The sequence below is a fragment of the Eptatretus burgeri genome, chromosome 5 (genome assembly GCF_056783735.1).
Source record: "Eptatretus burgeri isolate ZD-2024b chromosome 5, Ebu_testis_v1, whole genome shotgun sequence".
Classification (NCBI taxonomy): Eukaryota; Metazoa; Chordata; class Myxini; order Myxiniformes; family Myxinidae; genus Eptatretus; species Eptatretus burgeri.
Window position 1 is genome coordinate 99211490 of NC_140965.1, and position 15000 is coordinate 99226489.

Genomic DNA, 15000 nt, shown 5'->3' on the forward strand with positions numbered 1-15000 from the left:
ACCGAGGTCTGTTTCACAATATAATGACATTATTGAATTTCAGGTGCAAAATATCAAAAATATATATATATATATATATATAAATCACTCATTGCACCACACATCACTGATGGATTTTTGGAAGATACTTCACTTAACTCACTCTAGATGAATCAAAACAAACGACACAGGTTTACTCATCTTGTTGATGTTAATACATGTTTGAAAATGCGTTTTAATACATAAATAACACAATAGAAAAACAACGAAGACATTAATTATTTTAATGTAGAAACAGTATGTTCATTTGGAAATCTTCGAGACGATATGATTGTTTTATGTATAACATAAGGACCACAGTTTACCAGCAAATAGTTAAATAAGAATTAATCTCTGCATTCTAGTGTTAAATAGGAAGGGTTGGCATATGTTTTATTCTCGTGTTGTTTTTAATTTCATTCTCGTGTTGGCATACGATTTCCTAACCATATCACTCGGTCTCGTCTGTTTGTAAAGGACTTTCGTGCACCATGTTCTGACATGTATCTCCACACCCACATGTCTGTACATGCCAACTAATTGTTGGTGCACCCACATGACTTTTTTGCAATCTGTCTTTTTATATTTATAAAGCCCGAGCAGTGCTTCAAGCTGGAGCATTGATGCAATAGACTGGCTTGAGTCGATCATCCAGTAGCTTCCATTAGTAGCCTGTAGGTGATGGAAGTTGTGGACGAGGCTTTTGTGAAGATTTCCAGACGAGAGCCATATAATGACCTCTACATGTGTGTGGAGTTAATGTTCCCAAAGTTGGAGGCAATTGTTGGCCTTCTTTTCCCTTCTGTGCAAATAATTCCCACCTTATGTCTGTCTCTAAGTACAGTTAGACTGATATCATCAGCCCTGTAAAATAAACACAGCCAACACTCCATTTGGCCAAAGATCCAATTTAGCAGCTCATTAGTTAGTCCAAATTTAGCAAATGCATCCAATATAACATCAGCTTGCAGAAATGCTTTTATACATGGCTTTACACACCTTTTCCAGCAAATGATCCAGTGTTGTCTTCCCTTAAAAGCATACCACCCGATGAAAGCTTCAGCTCTCTTGCTTCAAGTCCTCAGGTAGCTGTCTTGAATGTGCATTCTCTCATCCTTCTTTCTAAGTAGAGTTGTTGACTTTGGAAGCGAGTAGAGAACTGTTATGAGAACAAACATGTCTGGAAATACCAAAAAACATGAAGAGTAGATGGTAGCTCCTTCTACATTCCATCAAATGTATTGACGGTAAATAACAAGTTGGTCTCCTTTTTCAAGATTGTGTTGCTCGGCTGGCATACTTGCGACCTCAGACAGGGACAAATTGGCTTTCATTGTTGGGTGATGCATGATTACCCAGTTTTTGAGACTTGCCCTGTTCATAACTGATGAGCTGGTCTGATTGGTACTCAGTGAACTCTGCTTTAGTACTGATATGCAAAATAATGTTTTTAAGGTTCTTGATTTCAGTATTTTCGTTGATATGATAATGGATTGGTGTTGTCATACGTCATTTATTTGTGAGCCTGAGAGATACTGGTCAAAAACAACCCTGATTTTGTCCCAAAACCTCACTGTTTTGTGTACTATTGAGGAAACAAACGTTACCAATGCTTTTTGCCACAAATTCTCACAGTCTTCAATATCACTGCAAACATTGCTCGGGGTAACGGCAAGTGTCACAAGATTAAGCATGTCACTTTTCAAAAATAGGTTACCATGGTAAGCGAGGACTTTGACAATGTTTGCTGTATTTTCGATCATCTTTCTTCTCTTTCCTCCAACAAGCTCATGATGGAGTGAGCTTGCCTTTCTGGTTGCAATTCCCATGTCGTCTTTCAATTCTTGTACAACTCTACAAAGTGTTGGAGCTTTCATGAAGAACTCCAGAGCATGCTCATTGCTTATGATGCCAATAAAACCTCCTTTGATCATCATCTTCTCGTATTCTTGCTCAATAGCATGGTCTCGATCTATTGCTGAAAATGGAATGCTGCATTTAGTAATGGAAAAATTGCTATCATGAGAATATGTCATGCTTTATACCACCCGTCGCTTCGCTGATGGTACTACTAAAGGGGGTAGGGAGAAAAAGAGGGACGAGGGAGAGAGGGAGCGGGGAGATTGAAGAAGTGGAGGGGAAAGGAGAGAGGAGGGAGGGTGGGGAAGGGAAAACAGTGGAGGTGAGAGGAAGGGAAGGCAGACGTATGGTGGAGCATTTATTACGATTTGTACCGTTTCATCAAAATTATTCTGCATCGCATAACGGTAAAGATGGAAACAAAATAATGTCTGAAATCCATTTTCTAGCAGTCATACATACTGTAAACACAGTCTGGAGACAAACTCCCATCCAGAGACAAACTCCCATCCAGACATAAATATTGCCTGGACGCATCTGGAGCCAAGCCTGCTAGAGACAAACACCGTTTGGACACGCCTGGAGACAAACTCCTTTCTGGACATAAGCACTACCCGGATATGACCAGAGAGAGAGAGAACGAGAGAGAGAGAGATGGGGGTAGGAGAGTAAGCAGAGATAATATGTCATGCTTTATGAACAACACACAAAAACACACACACACACACACACACACCTCATCCATTTATCATAAATAAAGCTTCCAGTGAAAGTTCTAGGGGTCATGTTCTTCCATTTTAGCCAAATTAAGCTTCCAGTGAGATGTTCGTATCACAGCAGTAAACATGAACAACACCTCGACCTGATGCATGTAGTTTGTGAGAAACTTCGCGATGCTTTTGCCGGTGATGTGGAGCAACTTGAAAAGTTAACGCACTGGCCTTTTGAAACCCTGGAGGGAAGAGTGTGATTGAAAAGCCTCATGAAGGCAGTTCCACAAACGGGAGAAAGGAGGAGAAAAGGAGAGAAAGACCATGACACACATAACTAAGGGAACAGCAGGATAAAGGGGAAACGACAACAGCAGGGCAGAGGGGGAAGGTAGCCACGGACAAACAAGGGATGCAGTAAATGATAAGCTGTTAGGGGAGAACGCAAGGGGTGGACAAGGTGGTGGGGTGGTTTAACCAGTGCAGAAAAGATCATGCTTTGGATGGGAGATGATCTCAGATGGTTGTGAATCTCAGTCTTGAAGACTGGGAGAGAAGAATGAGATCGTAGAGTGTGGAAGGTGGTTCCACGGGTGGGAAAAGAGAGGAATAAATGAGTTAAGGTGAGCAATGTTTCAGGATTTAGGCAGTTTCACTAGGAGTGGGTTTCTGGTGGACCACATGTGTTCTGCAAATACTTGGGGGGGGGGGAGGGGGGACAGAGCATTGAGAGGGCAGAGGGTGCAAGACCATAAATGAGGCAGAAGAAGACAGAGACCACCAACCTGTCGGCAATGGTGAAGTTGAGCTCTCTCTCAGTTAAGTTGAGTCGAGAAGATGATGATGGTGAAGCTCTCTCAGTCGTACGAACCTCCCAAGGAACTCCATTATGCACACATTCCTTCAGTAACCCCCTCCTGGTTATACTCCCAAAATCCAGGCTGACTGCTCACCTCCACTCATTCGTTCCTCTTTTCTCCCTCCTGAGGAACAAACTTCCACATTCTCTTCAATTTCATTCTTCCCTTCAGGTCTTCAATGCAGCTGTTCACCACCATCTCAGATCGTCCCCAATCCAAAACCATGATCATTTCTTCCCTTGTTAACTCCACCCCAATCCCTCATCCTTCCAAATTTCCAGTTTTCCCTCCTAAGAGTTTCCTTCTGTATCCATCTTATCCACCCTACGCATTCTCTCCTGTTCCTCATTCCTCCCCACACTCATTGTTTGTCCAAGTCTGCGTCTATCTTGGCCTTTAACTCTGCTGTTGGTGTTTCCTCCCTCTCTCAATGGTTCCTTTTGTCCTGTTGTGTGTGTCCTGATGCAATGAGTGTGCGAATTATAGCTCTTCCATGAGCCTCGACTATGCATATAAAAATAAAGATCAGAGATGAACACACGAAATCATCAATATCATTGCACCTTACATACAGTGTCCATGCTGCCAAAGCAGTCTCTTGACAAAGGTGATGTCTGGTGTTTTGGTGATGGTGGGTGATTTAGTTCTCCTTAAGTGGTTTGTTGCCTGCCTTCCCAATGATGATTCACCCTGTGAAACACTGGGATGACAGTATAGAGCAGGGTTGGGATTCAAACCCAGGTTTGACTGCTTTTGGGCGATTGTGTGTACCTCTGTCTAGACCATCCTGCCAGTCCCTTGAGATGATATGGAAAAGTAAAGTTTTGTTTGTAATCAAAATGAACAGGAAACAAGAAATTATACAGAACAAAGGAACTAGATATCTGCAATGACAAAGCAATCACCAAGGGAAAACCTCCCTGACCTTACCCTTGCCGATCGCCTGCGACTTACCCTTGTCCCGTGATCCAATGATGGCTGTATTTTTTTTTTGGATCACCATTTGACCTTGAACTTCAACATTTATCGATACAGTGTAGATTAGGAAAATGTGTCACCATCTTCAATCTTTCCGTAAAACTCAACACCATGAAAATAGGAGGAGAATTATTCAAGTTATGATCAAAAATGTGTTTTTTGTTAATTCGGACACAATCCAAAAAATGTAGGTCAAGCACACAAATCAAATGTGAAGTGCACAACTTCAGTCCAGATATGCGATTACGTTGCAAGAACATCTTGGAAGACCAAGTGGTCTTTGAGATTCCATATTAGCAAAAATGAGCGATGACAAAAAACGTGTTTTTTTTTTCAGCCATGTGACCTTGACCTTTCACTCGGAGGAGTATGATGTCAATTTAAGCGTAAAAGCCCCTTCCTCTCGGAGTCTAGGCTATCTAGAAAGGGCAATTTCGTTCCCATTGGACGAACCTCGGTTGCGTTTTGGTGCAAAATGTTAGAGAAATCCATAATTGGGTCATGATCTAATATCAAGGTTAAAAAAAGTGTCAACCCAGCAACCTTTTTATTGCCATTATTAGCCCCCATTAGACTTGGTCCGAAACGGGGGTTTATGGATTTGGTCTTGATTTTCGTGTGTGTGTGTGTGTGTGTGTGTGTGTGTGTGTGTGTGTGTGTGTGTGTGTGTGTGTGTGTGAATATGTGTATGTGTCTGTGTGTGTATGTGTCTGTGTGTATGTGTCTGTGTGTGTGTGTGTGTGTCTGTGTATGCGTGTGCGTCTGTGTGTGTGTGTATGCATGTGTGTGTGTGCGTGTATGCGTGTGTGTATGCGTGTGTGTGTGTGTGTGTGTGTGTATGCATGTGTGTATGTGTGTGTGTGGGTGTGTGTCTGTATGCATGTGTGTGTGTGTGTGTCTGTATGCATGTGTGTGTGTGTGTGTATGTGTGTGTGTGTATGTGTGTGTGTGTGTGTGTGTGTGCGTGTGTGTGTGTGTGTATGCGTGTGTGTGTGTATGCGTGTGTGTGTGTATGCATGTGTGTGTGTGTGTGTGTGTGTGTGTGTGTATGCATGTGTGTGTGTGTATGCATGTGTGTGTGTGTGTGTATGCATGTGTGTGTGTGTGTGTGTATGCATGTGTGTGTGTGTGTGTGTGTGTGCGTGTGTATGTGATTATGTCTGTGTGTGTGTGTGTGTATGCATGTGTGTCTGTGTGTGTGTGTATGCATGTGTGTCTGTGTGTGTGTGTGTATGCGTGTGTGTGTGTGTGTATGCGTGTGTGTGTATGTGTGTATGTGAATGTGTGTATATATGTATGTGTGTATGCATGTATGTATGTATGTTCCTGAAATACAGCCAAAACGGTACACGATAGCACAAAAATTTTAGGGCCACCTTACATTACTGTGGTGAATTGAGGTGAATTGAGGGACATGACGCGGGATCACATGTTGTGCGTCTCGCGTATAAGGGGAGGTCTCCGCGGCACGAGTGGTTGTCCCCGGGGCATTGCCATTTACATCGGCTGTTCACTTGATGCTCGTTAACTGAAGGTGCTCATTGACTGGTGAGAATGGAGATTATATCGAACTCCGTGCTTACGCGGATTTAGTCTGCAATGATTAATCGCACATGTATACGTTACTGCTTATGTACTCCTAGCTGAACCTGTATTCCCCGGTGTGCCCACAGAAGCGGCTCCAATCAAATGGAATAAAGCCTAAACTCTGAAGGTTCATCTCTCGCTTTCATTTCAATTTATTCCATTTGGTTCTCTCGGCTCTCTCAACCAACGATGGACAAGATCTACAAACCAGAGAGGTTCGACGCAGACCCAAACGCGACTGATGCAGAAATGAAATGGTCGCATTGGTTCTGTTCCTTCTCACACTATCTGACCATCATCGAGGAAGGAGCCGACAAATTTGCCGCTCTCGTGAATCATGTCTCGCCCAGCGTGTACAGGCTCTTCTCGGAGTGCGACACTTACGAAGCAGCAATCGAGGTGCTGCAAGCACTCTACGTGAAGCCCAAGAACGAGGTATACATACGACATCTTCTCAACACACGCAAGCAAGCAGCCGGGGAGACAATCGATCAGTTCCTGCAAGCTCTGAATCAGCTGGGAAAAGACTGCAGCTTCCGGGCCGTAAGCGCCGAGGAACACCGAAAGGAAGCCACACGGGAGGCATTCATCCAAGGACTCAGATCAGCCCACATACGGCAACGCTTACTAGAGAAAGCGCAACCCACTCTTGACAAGGTAGTCGATCAGGCACGAGCGATGGATACGGCTCAGCAGCAATCTGAGTCATTTGGGACACCGATGCTGCTAATGAACGCTGCTACGATGGGAACCCAAGGAACCCCACTGGCACAGACACAGCCAGACATAGGGGATGGAGAAACACCCGAGGAGCCGGATACCCAGGCCACGTCAAACTCCTCAGCAACTGCTCCGGTTGGTAAATGCTTCTTTTGTGGGTACAAAAGGCACCCTCGTCAAAAATGTCCCGCCAGAGATGCCACATGCATGAACTGTGACAAGAAAGGGCATTATGCCAGGGTATGTAAATCTACTCTAAGGAGAAATAAACCCACTTCTGCGGCTCTCTACTCGCAAAATAAATTAACTGCAGCCTCCCCGGGGAATCTATCCAAGGCTATCATCAACGTACGAATTAACGGGCATATGGCTGAGGCACTGATTGATACCGGTAGCTCTGAAAGTTTCGTCAACAGCTCGCTAGTGAAGGGCAGGAAATGGGCAATCCACCCGACTGACAATACGGTATGCATGGCCGCCACCTCACTACAATCCCGCATACGAGGGTACTGCAATGTTGAATTGGACGTAAAAGGGTACACGCATCGGGATGTAAGGGTACTGGTGCTTCGTGATTTGTGCGCAGACGTAATTCTGGGTCATAATGTCCTCAAGCAGCACACGAGCGTCGAAATACCCTTTGGAGGAAGCAAACCTCGTCTAATTTTAAATGCGTTGACCACCGCGGAGGTGACGTCCCCCCAGCTGTTCGCTAACTTGTCGCCGGTCTGCAAACCGATAGCGATCAAATCGCGGCGATATACCACTGCTGACATGAATTTCATCACTTCAGAAACCAAGCCATTACTGGAAGAAGGAATTATAGAACCGAGCGACTCGCCATGGCGCGCACAGGTGTTAGTAACCAGCAGTCAGAACCATAAGAAACGAATGGTTGTCGATTATTCCCAAACGGTCAAACGCTTTACCCAACTCGATGCCTACCCCCTGCCGCGCATAGACGAGATGGTCGAACGCGTGGCCAATTATAAGGTATTCAGTACCATCGACTTGCGAAGCGCCTATCACCAAATTCCCATCCGAGAGGAAGCCAAACCTTACACCGCATTCCAGGCAGGGAGGTGCCTCTACCAATTCAGGAGAATACCTTTCGGTGTCACGAATGGAGTAGCTTGCTTCCAACGGGTTATGGACGACATCATCTCAGATGAAAACCTCAAAGACACTTTTGTTTACGCGGATAATGTCACAGTGTGCGGTAGGGATCAGGGGGAACATGATATGAATCTGGACAGATTCTTGAGCATTGCGAGAAAATATAATCTGACTCTCAACTACGAGAAATGCGTATTCTCGGCGAGGTCAATTGACCTTCTTGGCTACACAATAGCCGACGGCACAATTAAGCCTGATCCTGAACGATTGCGCCCGCTCCGTGAGCTTCCACCACCTCAGGACTTGCAGACAATGCGCCGGGTGATTGGGATGTTCGCTTACTATGCGAGATGGATTTCGCAATACTCCGAGAAAATACATCTTCTAGTGCATTGCAAAAACTTTCCACCAGATGCCGCTGTTGTAAGAGCTTTCCACAACCTCAAAGATGATATCAGTAAGTCCGTGGTTTTATCGATCGACAGCTCGGTGCCCTTCGTGGTGGAGACCGATGCTTCAGATCACGCGATAGCTGCTACACTTAATCAGTCTGGGCGGCCGGTCGTGTTCTTCTCGAGAACTCTCTCTAGAAGCGAGCAGAGACACTCAGCGATAGAGAAGGAAGCGTACGCCATCGTCGAAGCGCTGCGGAAATGGAGACATTATTTACTGGGAAACCACTTCACGCTCGTTACGGACCAACGATCCGTGGCATTCATGTTTGATGGGAAAAATAACAGGAAAATTAAGAATGAAAAAATTATGAGATGGCGGATAGACCTAGCTTGCTACAGTTACGACATTGTTTACCGGTCCGGGAAGGAAAACCCTGCTGCAGATACCTTCTCTCGGGTCTACAGTTCGGCAACAATCAGTCAGGCTTTGCAAGACCTCCATGTGTCTCTTTGCCACCCGGGGGTAACCAGAATGGCACATTTCGTACGCAGACAAAATCTTCCCTATTCTGTTGAAGATATTAAACAAATGAATGCTTCATGCCCTGTTTGTGCTGAACTAAAACCCAGATTCTATGGCGCGGCATCTGGCAGACTGATCAAGGCCACTTCCCCCTTCGAGAGATTAAACATCGACTTCAAAGGGCCCCTGCCGACCGAGACAGACAACAGATACATATTCACCGTTGTTGATGAGTATTCAAGGTTCCCTTTCGCATTTCCGTGCTCGGATATGACCTCGGGCACTGTCGTGAGATGTCTCTCTGACCTCTTCGCTATGTTTGGGAAACCTTCGTACATACATTCAGACAGAGGGCCGTGTTTCATGTCGGCCGGGCTAAAACAATTCCTGTTAGAGCACGGCATAGCAACTAGTCGAACGACGGGTTACAACCCACAGGGAAACGGGCAGGTGGAAAGGTATAATGGAGTTATTTGGAAAGCCGTAACTCTGGCGCTGAAATCGAGAGGACTGGGCCCCGAGCGGTGGGAGGTTACCCTTTCCGACGCTCTGAATTCCATACGCTCTTTGCTCTGCACGTCCACCAATGCCACTCCTCACGAACGTATGTTTACTCACCAGCGACGTTATGTTGACGGTCAAACGGTGCCCAACTGGCTGACCCATCCCGGTACAGTGTTCATGAAACGCCCGGTACGACAAAGCAAGTATGAACCCCTGGTGGAGGGGGTCGAACTCATTGACACTAATCCAGAGTATGCTCATGTCAGGCTCCCGGATGGCAGGGAGACCACTGTGTCGGTTCACCATCTGGCTCCCTCAGGTACTCCTCCCGCAGGTACACCACCTTCTGGCACTCCTCCTTCTGACATTTCCCCCCCAGGAACTCCGCCGGGCGACGGGGCTGCCGCGTTCCACCCGAGAGCGATCGAGGAGTCATCCCCGGCACAAGTCGAGGCTCACCAAGAGGATCGGGAGTCTCCCTCAAGTGAAACTGCCATTTACTCCCGGAGAGGTCGACGAATAAGGCCCCCTCGACGACTCAATCTGTAAAGGGGATTATCGGCATTCTCGCTGCTCATGCTCCTATATGCCCATTATATCATATATCGATGCTCATTTCCATGCTCCTACAACTCAAAATAATCACTGCTTGGCATGTATGCTTCTGTAGATCTATTAGTCCGCGTTGCTTGAAATGTATACTCCTATAGTGCTAAAGCAATCATGGTGTGTAAGATGGGCCCCTAGTTACATTTTAAAGGTGGGGAGAATGTGGTGAATTGAGGTGAATTGAGGGACATGACGCGGGATCACATGTTGTGCGTCTCGCGTATAAGGGGAGGTCTCCCGGTGCGGGGTGGTTGTCCCCGGGGCATTGCCATTTACATCGGCTGTTCACTTGATGCTCGTTAACTGAAGGTTCTCATTGACTGGTGAGAATGGAGATTATATCGAACTCCGTGCTTATGCGGATTTAGTCTGCGATGATTAATCGCACATGTATACGTTACTGCTTATGTACTCCGAGCTGAACCTGTATTCCCCGGTGTGCCCGCAGAAGCGGCTCCAATCAAATGGAATAAAGCCTAAACACTGAAGGTTCTTCTCTCGCTCTCATTTCAATTACCATTCTCATGCGGTGTGCAGTTTCAAGTTTCGTTCAAATCGGGCAACGAAAAATATTATTAAAAAATCAATTCCCGATTCACTCAAGTACTCTTCGGGAGAATTTGATCAATGCGAACAACCTCAACGGTATAGTTCGCTGGAGCTATTTGTTGTTTTTTTCATCTTGAAATTATTTTTTTTCCATCAGCCGCCGTCACAAGGGAACCCAACGAGTTCACGAGTCGTCTCGGAACATATAAAGGTAGGAGCCGCTCGCTTTGCCCCTCCCTCGATCCTCTCCGCTCGCTTTGCCCCTCCCTCGATCCTCTCCGCTCGCTTTGCCCCTCCCTCGATCCTCTCCGCTCGCTTTGCCCCTCCCTCGATCCTCTCCGCTCGCTTTGCCCCTCCCTCGATCCTCTCCGCTCGCTTTGCCCCTCCCTCGATCCTCTCCGCTCTCCAGATGGTGTGCACGACTCTTGCGAATTTAAGGTGTAAACCTTGCTTTTAGCGCAGTTCGGCTGGTTCCTTCAATTTGTTTCCTCTTTTCTGCTCAGATTTGTTTACAGTTCCTATAAAGATTGTTATAAAGTATTAACGGAAGATGTTGTGATACATCAAAAAAAAAATTGAAAATTACAATAACCCGACGCTCGAATTAAAAACCGAATGATGAAACGTTCGTGCTGAAGATGTCGTGTTCTTTGATTGTGAACGCGGAGTGCGCAACGAGCCGAGCACGTGCGTGCGACCTCCTCCTCAGCAGACTGTGTGAGCCGATCCGAACCCCCGTTTTTATGCCGGTGGGAACCCACGGCGCACTGAAGGGCGTCACAGCGTCACAGCTCCGTTCGCTTCGATGTCAAATATGTCTTGGCAACACGTATCACCTCGGTCTGCGTCCGGTAAGGGTCTTTACACAGATTTATCATCGGGGGACGGGGACGGGGATGTATCTGTAACAATTGTAACATATTTAATTTGAAAAGTATCAATGTATTAGTTTGTTATAGACAATGCTTTGTATTTACAAAAGTCTCGAAACACTTTACAAAGGAAGAGTTAAGAAAGTAAAAAGAGGTGTGTGTGTGTGTGTGTGTGTGTGTGTGTGTGTGTGTGTGTGTGTGTGTGTGTGTGTGTGTGTGTGTGTTTGTGTGTGTGTGTGTGTGTGTGTGTGTGTGTGTGTGTGTGTGTGTTGGTGTGTTGGTGTGTTGGTGTGTTGGTGAGTTGGTGAGTTGGTGAGTTGGTGAGTTGGTGAGTTGGTGAGTTGGTGAGTTGGTGAGTTGGTGAGTTGGTGAGTTGGTGAGTTGGTGAGTTGTCCAGTTGATCAGATCTGATCAAGTGTCCATCCTCACGTGAAGAACTACCAGGTGTGAGACCACAGCATTATTTAGGTGTGAGTGGGTAAGACATGGAGGCAGGAGCCGACATAGGTTTTGTCTTTAAGAGGCTGGCAGGATAGCTTGGAGATATGCAAACTCACATGGGAGATGTGGACATTGAGAACCAACTATAAACTGTCATCCCGGTGTTTCGCAGGTAGGGTTATTGATCAATGTGTGTGTGCCGTCCCTCGGATGGACGGTAAACTGGACGTCCCGTCTGCCAGCATTTGTCGGTGGATGTTAAAGATCCCACAGTGTCCTTCACGAAGAGTAGGCGAGCTATTGCCAGCACTGAACAAATTACTAACTCCTTTCCGAACCTCAAGTTACCTCCAGGTTCTGGCCTCACCTAACCTGACCCACAGGTAATCTACATTCCTGCCCTGACCTACAGGTTACAGTTTAAAATCTCTGCCATAAACCTACTGCATCAGTGGAAATAGTATGTAGATGTAAGCAAATCGATTTACACAACTTAGCAATGTGTGGAATATTGGAAATTTAGTGCCACCGTTAGCCTGGTGTTGGCTTAGTGGTTAGGGTGGCGGCTTGGGATCCTAGGGTCGTGAGTTCAAGCCCCGTTGGCCGCTGAATTAAAATACACCAGGAGGTTTGACTCAGCCTGTCATCCTTCCGAGGTCGGCAAAATGAGCACCAGTGTACTGGTAAGGGGGACACCGCATCAGCAGCATAGCCGCGTCCCAACCAATGATGCAACCAGCAGTCACAGGCTGCACTCTATAGAGAGAGTGCCACCATGGCACCTATTAAAAATTGGAGAAGCAGAGTTCACGTGGTGATCCCCAAGTGTCATGATCTGGGACTGGATAGTTTTCAGAATTGCTTAAGACGTAAGGATCAGCACCTCGTTATTAACAGCGTTGAGTTTGAGAGACAGGAGTTCAGAGTTGTGAAAGGGAGAACATCATGAGGTTGAATGATCAAGTCGATCAGGCAGAGCAACAGCATAACAAAGAAAGGTGAAATTGAAATTCTGTCAAAATTGATTGTGCGTGCGTGCGTGTGTGTGCGCGCGCGCGCATATAGATATATATTTTTTAATCTTGGCCAAAATCAGAAGAAACATTGTCACTTTCATACATGACAGCAGATCAACAGCTCGGTCTATTGTGAAGAGAAAAGGGTTCAGGTGTGGTTTACACATTATTACATGTGTGTAAAAATCGGATTTTAATTGTGACAATTATAGATAGCTGTAATATTCTATCTCTATCACTTTGCCCAATTCACCATCCTGCTCCACAACCTCTCTCACAATTAAGAAGAGAGTGTCTCCCCTACCCTATTCTTGATGATGAACTTTATCATTTGTTTTTTAATTGAACTGACTTGTAGGGAGTGGTTCAGGGCTGATGTTGGTTTAGACTTTGGAGGAAAGTGGAATTTGCATATCTTATCTGAAATTTCAAACTTCTATCTTCCAACAACTTTTTTTTTTTGTCTTATTAGGGTCCTGAGCTCATAAAAATGGCAGGTGGCCTGCATTCATTCATGGGCTGGGATGGAGCTCTACTGACGGTAATTTCCTTTCCTCTCCTTTTCTCATCTTCATATTATCACTATTGCTTCAACTTTTTCTTGATCTTCTCTCCCTCTTATTTCATCCTTGCTTTACTTTGCTATCTTTGGTCTGAGTGGCTTAAATCTTCTCGCAAGCAAACTTTAAACTCTAGGTCATTGCACATCCTCTATTACCTGCAATGTCCGTCTTAAATTGCAAATTTTAACTTCACTAGATGCACATTCCAATACAATTTGAATCGTATTTGCTTGTGCTTGTGTTTGTGTTTTGTCCCTCTCCTTCCCTATCCTTCCTTTCCAATGATGCATTATCCTTAACCTTCCTTTTTCATTGTAGGTGATAATGTTTCCAAGTCTGATGTTTTTTTGGATTTTGTTTTTTACTATTTTCCCTTTAGGGACTAGAACGATATCGGTAATTATTGATTTGCTTTCCAATATCTTATCCTATCAAATACTTCATGAATGCAATGCTGTAGCTCTCACACTTCCAATTTAATATTTGTGACTGTTATGGGGATAATTCAATCCTGTAATGCATGCAACAAAATAAACCTATTTTCATTATTGCATTAAAAAAATGAGATCAAGAATGTTCAAATTTTCAGGTAACAAGGGAGTTTGAGAATGTGGATCTCTGAGATGACATTAAATCTTCAGAAAATTTGCAAGGATTATGATGCAATAATTTGTCACAATTGCCATTGTTGTCCCCACACTTGAACAAAATCAAGCTTCCTCAGGTCAATAGATCTGTTGGCCGAAGGAAGTTCATTGGGAAGCAGGTGAAACGTCACTTAAGACCGGGTCTGCTCTTGCTTGTTTATTACTTGAACTAGCAAAGTAGATCAAGTTACTTTTTCGGTTGGGGAGTCGCCTTTTTTCTTTTGAAAAATGTATAACCCCAACCACCCCATTCTTATACCATATACAGTAGATCTGCGTTACTTTTTGTGCACAAAGTCGAAGCTCATGGAAGAGCTAGAACACATTCAAACCGTAACGACCTGGCCAACTGTAACTATGTATACATGGATGTATGTTGATATATATATATATATATATATATATATATATATATATATATATATATATATATATATATATATATATATATATATATATATATATATATATATATATATATATATATATATATATATATATATGTGCATGGTTCACAAAGTGGGTACACATACTGTTACACAAAGGGCAAAAAAAAACTTTAGGGAAACATGAAATGCAATCCATTATGTTAATCTGCATGTATTCAAATAGCTAAATCTAAATTTTTAGACCTGCAGCACGTCCGGTTTTAAAGTTACCACTGAATATATACAACAATGTAAATATACGTTCGAATTTCGAGCTTGGCGTCAGCATTATGTACGGAATTAGATGAAAAAAAAAAAACGTAAATATTATATTTTGGGATAAGAAACAGATAATTTTTACTCTGCCTTTTCAAACAGGCTCAATATGTGACAGGAAAAATAAAAAACAACACATTTTGAGAGAGTCCGATGTTATAAATTACAAAGAAAACACGGACGAGTTCAGTAGCAAAGAAAGCCACACTTGTAAGCAAAAAATAACGTTAAAATCGAATCTATTTCTTTCGAACTTTTGAAAATAATCACTTTAAACATGAAAACAAAAACGTAATTCTTACCTCTCGGATCCTCACGAAGCACCGAA

General features: G+C 44.3%; 2 protein-coding genes across 9 annotated transcripts in view; both read left to right on the top strand.

Moving 5' to 3' along the window:
* LOC147027037 (bifunctional 3'-phosphoadenosine 5'-phosphosulfate synthase 2-like) overlaps nt 1–1954 on the top strand; it is a 100935-nt gene extending 98981 nt beyond the window's left edge. For all 5 annotated transcript variants that reach the window (XM_085883128.1, XM_085883129.1, XM_085883130.1 and 2 more), the window contains one exon: nt 1–1954. This exon is cut by the window's left edge and continues 406 nt beyond it. The gene's annotated coding sequence lies outside the window, so the exon portion shown is untranslated.
* An 8699-nt stretch (nt 1955–10653) lies between these two features.
* The window catches only part of QTRT1 (queuine tRNA-ribosyltransferase catalytic subunit 1), a 28172-nt gene continuing 23825 nt past the window's right edge, over nt 10654–15000 (top strand). The window contains exons 1-2 of one of the 4 annotated variants that reach the window (XM_085883134.1): nt 10654–11280; nt 13231–13299. In XM_085883134.1, the coding sequence (XP_085739260.1) occupies nt 11068–11280; nt 13231–13299 (282 nt within the window). In that variant the 5' untranslated portion in view covers nt 10654–11067. The remainder of the gene's footprint in view (nt 11281–13230; nt 13300–15000) is intronic. The other 3 variants (XM_085883132.1, XM_085883135.1, XM_085883133.1) reach the window with 3 other exon arrangements.